This window comes from Limulus polyphemus, unplaced genomic scaffold (assembly GCF_000517525.1).
Source record: "Limulus polyphemus unplaced genomic scaffold, Limulus_polyphemus-2.1.2 Scaffold12741, whole genome shotgun sequence".
Lineage (NCBI taxonomy): Eukaryota > Metazoa > Arthropoda > Merostomata > Xiphosura > Limulidae > Limulus > Limulus polyphemus.
Genome location: NW_013678351.1, coordinates 5,060 through 9,867, shown reverse-complemented (window position 1 = coordinate 9,867; position 4,808 = coordinate 5,060). Strand labels below are relative to the sequence as shown.

Here is a 4,808-nt window from a genome sequence, read left to right as displayed (position 1 = left end):
TATTTCGACTGTATAAATACAACTGACAGTTGTGAACTAGTGATTTATATTTCGACTGTATAAATACAACTGACAATAGTGAACTAGTGAGTTTTATTTTGACTGTATAAATACAACTGACAGTAGTGAACTAGTGATTTTTATTTCGACTGTATAAATACAACTGACAGTAGTGAAGTAGTGATTTATATTTCGACTGTATAAATACAACTGACAGTAGCGAAGTAGTGATTTATATTTCGACTGTATAAACACAACCAAATCACTAGTTCACTACTGTCAATTTCGACTGTATAAATACAACTGACAATAGTGAACTAGTGAGTTTTATTTTGACTGTATAAATACAACTGACATTAATTACTTTCTAGAAACTACTTTGAAACGAAGCTCTCTTAAGCAAGATAGTTCAATAGATATCACTTAATTGGAAGAGGCTTCAAAGCTTTATGTTTTAAAGACATAACAGATATTTTGATACGAAATGAACCAACATCAAACAATATTTAAAGAAGATAAGACACAAAATACACACGCAGCTTCTTGAAACTAGAACAGACAACAAATAGAATGAACAACACAAACTTCTAAAGAATGGTTTGGTTTGAAGTTCGCGCATCGCTAGCAGTGAAATACTAGAGGGATGGCAGCTAGTCATTACCACCCACCGCCAACTCTTGAATTACTCTTTTACCAACGGACAGTCGGATTGACCGTGAAATCATAACACCCCAACGGCTGAAAGGGCGAGCATGTTTGGTGAGACGCGATTCCAACACGCGTCCCGCAGATGGCGCGTCGAGCGCCATAACCACACGGCCATTCCGGGCCAAACCTTCTAAAGAGCCGTCAAGAATCTCTAACAAGGAGTGATAATTTATATGATCAAATGTTACACACGCTTCTATGTAGTGGTATTATATTCTTCAATCCCTGAGTGTTAAGCAATTACTTATCTGGGCTAAAATGGGAGGGTAAAGGTACCCAGTCGAGGTCCGTTTGTGGCGACCCTCCCATCTTATAAGGTAATTTAGGTATTTGACATTACTCTCGTTCCCAAACTAGAATTTATTCGAATATATTTTGTATTTATTACATTAATAAGATACAATAAACAGGTTTTTTTACGTGTTTGTTCTTACTTTAAGTGATGCAGTCTATAAAATATGTTATATAACATCGTTTTGAAACTTCTGTGAAGAACACCTAAAGAAGACACCTTAGGTCTTATTAATCAAAGAATAAGAAAGTATGAGTTGAATATTCTAATATCTGGTAAGGACATCATGTATCCTCTTCGTCATAAAACGTTCTTTTATTCTTTGATTAATAAGACAGTATAAGTTGAATATTCTAATATCTGGTAAGGACGTCATGACATTAATATCATAGGTTGAGTTGAATATCTTATATGTTGTTAAGTAACGAAAGTAAGAAATATCTAGAAAAAAAACCTTGGAGAAAAATGTAGATTAACAAATCTTAAAATGAACAGAGTGATTAGTCCGAAAGTTATACGTGGAAAAGAAACATTGTTTAAGGTGTTTTTGGTATTACATTGTTTAAGTTGTTTGTTTCGGTATGGAATTCAAGGCACCCACACTACCGTGATGGGGTGACGACTCCACGTGATTAATGTTGAGGGAGGGAAGCCTGGCCTATTACACAGTGCTATTATTTCTCTATGGTGCTCCTTTACGTTTGTTATACTGCACTTAACCCACAGTAGATAATTCAACACCTTAGAACGTCACATATCGTAGGTAGAAACGCTGGTCTCTGGTATGGATTTCCACATCACCAGATGCACCAATTAAAAACAGAAAAATAAATCACTAAATCAGAAGATTTTGTCAAAAAAAAAGCACCTTCACATTTCAAACAATTTAATTACGGTTGATTAAAATTAATTTATTTGATGTTTAAAAATTTGCTGACTTATCACAGTTATACTAGACGATCACTAGATGTCTACACAATACGGAAAAACAATCTCAGAATTGATATCAACAACAACTCTGAAGCATCGACACCAATAATAAGTGACAAATAATTTTATTACTTTTTAAAGGAAACTCGTTTTTCGGAACCCCCGCCACACATCGAGCCCTTTAAAAACGTCTCAATGGCATCCCCAAGTAATATAGCATTAAGAACATTCCCATCACCCCACAGCACGGTGGCATGTTCATCTTCTGGTTTACCTTCTGGTTCTTTGTGTATTTGGATAACGACTTCCTCTTTGCCTGACGACTGTTCGTGTTTCGTTTCTTCAATGGTTTTGTCTAAGATTACATTTTCCACGGTTTCCTCTGTCGCAGTGTCGTCACTGGGACTTCGTTTGTGCGCCATCTTTCGTGATTTCAACCGTCGTTTCTGGAAAGTCGTAGGAGTGAGTTGGAGAAAAGCAGGTTTTTCACCACTTGAAGAATCAACTGACCACGTAGGTTGTAAGGCGATTCCCGAAACGTCATCAGATTTGGGTTTAATGATGGACAATAAGTCTTCTTTTTTGCACACGATCCCTTCTTTTTCGACGAATTTCTTATAAGGAGAAGAGTTTTCTGATGTGCTAGTGGGCGGCTGACGTTCTTCATATTCTTCCTTTTCTGAACTATTTGGTCCTTCCTCACTACTGGCCCTTTTTTGAAAAAGGCTTCGCTTGCTTTTCAACATTTTCGCTTCCGTTGACTTATTTTCGGTTTCATTTCCGATGGAGAACTTCTTAAGGCCTTTTAAAAGTTCTCCTGAAGTTAGAGTTCTACTAAAAAATTTAGAAGTTTTCCAACCAGCTTTTGGAAGCTTTGACTTTGTCTGAGTGAGATCTTCGGAATTCGTTTTTTTAGATGTGGAAAGAGACGAAGTACCGATATCCAGACCCAGCTGGAACATATGGGAAGTTTCTCTTCTTTCAAGATGACGGTAAACTTTTCTAGGTGATCCTTCGCTCTTATGGCTTTTATCTTTGTCTTCTTTTTCTTTCCGACTGCTTAATTCTCTGTTCGTTGTTTTTGAATGTTTATTCAACGACAAAACAGGAATTTTTACATTGACCTCTAAGGGTGTCTCAGTAGGACAACTGTGGACATCAGACATGTTGTGGTTATTAACGTTAGTCAGATAGTAACCAAAAACACTGATACCTGTTTTTAGTTTCTGAAACCCCCACAGAACGAATGTTAGCGAATCAACTTCGTTACTTAGAGATAGTGGGTTAACCCAAATCTTGAAGATTCTTTACAGTGACTATAGAAATATATTGTCTTTCTTCCAAGACTCTTCTTAGAAAAAATAAGCCCTGTAACTCTGTGATTCACCGTATGTTTTATTTTTTATTTTGATTGCCCATATGTTAGGCTTAGTTTTAAAATTAGAGGATAGTAGAGCTTTCGGTTTCGACGTCAGAATTGTTCGACAATTCCCTCTGTAAATACAAAGAAATGAAAATATATAATAAGTGTGTTATATTATTAGTGAATTACTCACTAGTAAAAGTTAAGAACACTCGAATGAAAGAAAATTATCAAACTATGGTTTAATTCCACCATAAATATTGATCAAAATGAAAATAACTTCAACTTAGGAAATATAATAGATTTTTAAATACATTTATACATCAGACATGTGATGTACGAAAAACAGTTTGTAGCCGTTATTATATAACAGTTGTTTATCAAATTATGATTCCTCATTCAGAGTTTACTGGGCAACCTGTCTACTTAACTCCTAGAATCTGTTAGTTGATATTGTTAAAATTGTTCATGGTTAACGTTAGAGTAAGATTGTTGAATGGGTGACGTTAGAGTGAAGTTGTTGAATGGTTAACGTTAGAGTGAAATTGTTGAATGATTAACGTCAGAGTGAAGTTGCTGAATGGTTAACGTTAAAATAACATCGTTGAATGGGTGATGTCAGAGTGAAGTTGCTGAATGGTTAACGTTAAAATAACATCGTTGAATGGGTGATGTCAGAGTGAAGTTGCTGAATGGTTAACGTTAGAGTGAAATTGTTGAATGATTAACGTCAGAGTGAAGTTGCTGAATGGTTAAAGTTAGAGTGAAATTGTTGAATGATTAACGTCAGAGTGAAGTTGTTGAATGGTTAACGTTAAAATAACATCGTTGAATGGGTGATGTCAGAGTGAAGTTGCTGAATGGTTAACGTTAGAAGAACATCGTTGAATGAGTGAAATTGTTGAATGATTAACGTCAGAATGAAGTTGTTGAATGGATGACGTAAGAGTGAAATTGTTGAATGATTAACGTCAGAGTGAAATTGTTGAATGGGTGACGTCATAGTGAAGTTGTTGAATGGTTAACTTTAAAATAACATCGTTGAATGGGTGATGTCAGAGTGAAGTTGCTGAATGGCTAACGTTAGAAAAACATCGTTGAATGAGTGAAAATTTTCAATGGTTAACGTCAAAATGAAGTTGTTGAATGGATGACGTCAGAATGAAGTTGTTGAATGGATGAGGTAAGAGTGAAATTGTTGAATGATTAACGTCAGAATGAAGTTGTTGAATGGATGAGGTAAGAGTGAAATTGTTGAATGATTAACGTCAGAGTGAAATTGTTGAATGGGTGACGTCAGAGTGAAGTTGTTGAATGGTTAACGTCAGAGTGAAATTGTTGAGTGGTTAATGTCAGAGTGAAATTGTTGAATGGTTAATGTCAGAGTGAAATTGTTGAATGGGTGACATCAGAGTAAAGTTGTTGAATGGTTAACGTCAGAGTGAAATTGTTGAATGGGTGACATCAGAGTAAAGTTGTTGAATGGTTAACGTCAGAGTGTAAATTGTTGAATGG

The 4,808-nt window shown here is 35.6% G+C and overlaps 1 protein-coding gene across 1 annotated transcript; it reads right to left on the bottom strand.

Moving 5' to 3' along the window:
* Positions 1-1,227: 1,227 nt before the first annotated feature.
* Positions 1,228-3,433, bottom strand: LOC111084006. The gene has a single exon (XM_022380773.1). The coding sequence runs from the start codon at positions 3,094-3,096 to the stop codon at positions 2,059-2,061; it is 1,038 nt and encodes a 345-aa protein (XP_022236481.1). The 5' UTR covers positions 3,097-3,433; the 3' UTR covers positions 1,228-2,058.
* Positions 3,434-4,808: the final 1,375 nt, after the last annotated feature.

What these genes read in the sequence shown, in the direction of transcription:
- LOC111084006 (XM_022380773.1), bottom strand. Translation starts at nt 3,096, where the DNA reads ATGTCTGATGTCCACAGTTGTCCTACTGAGACACCCTTAGAGGTCAAT.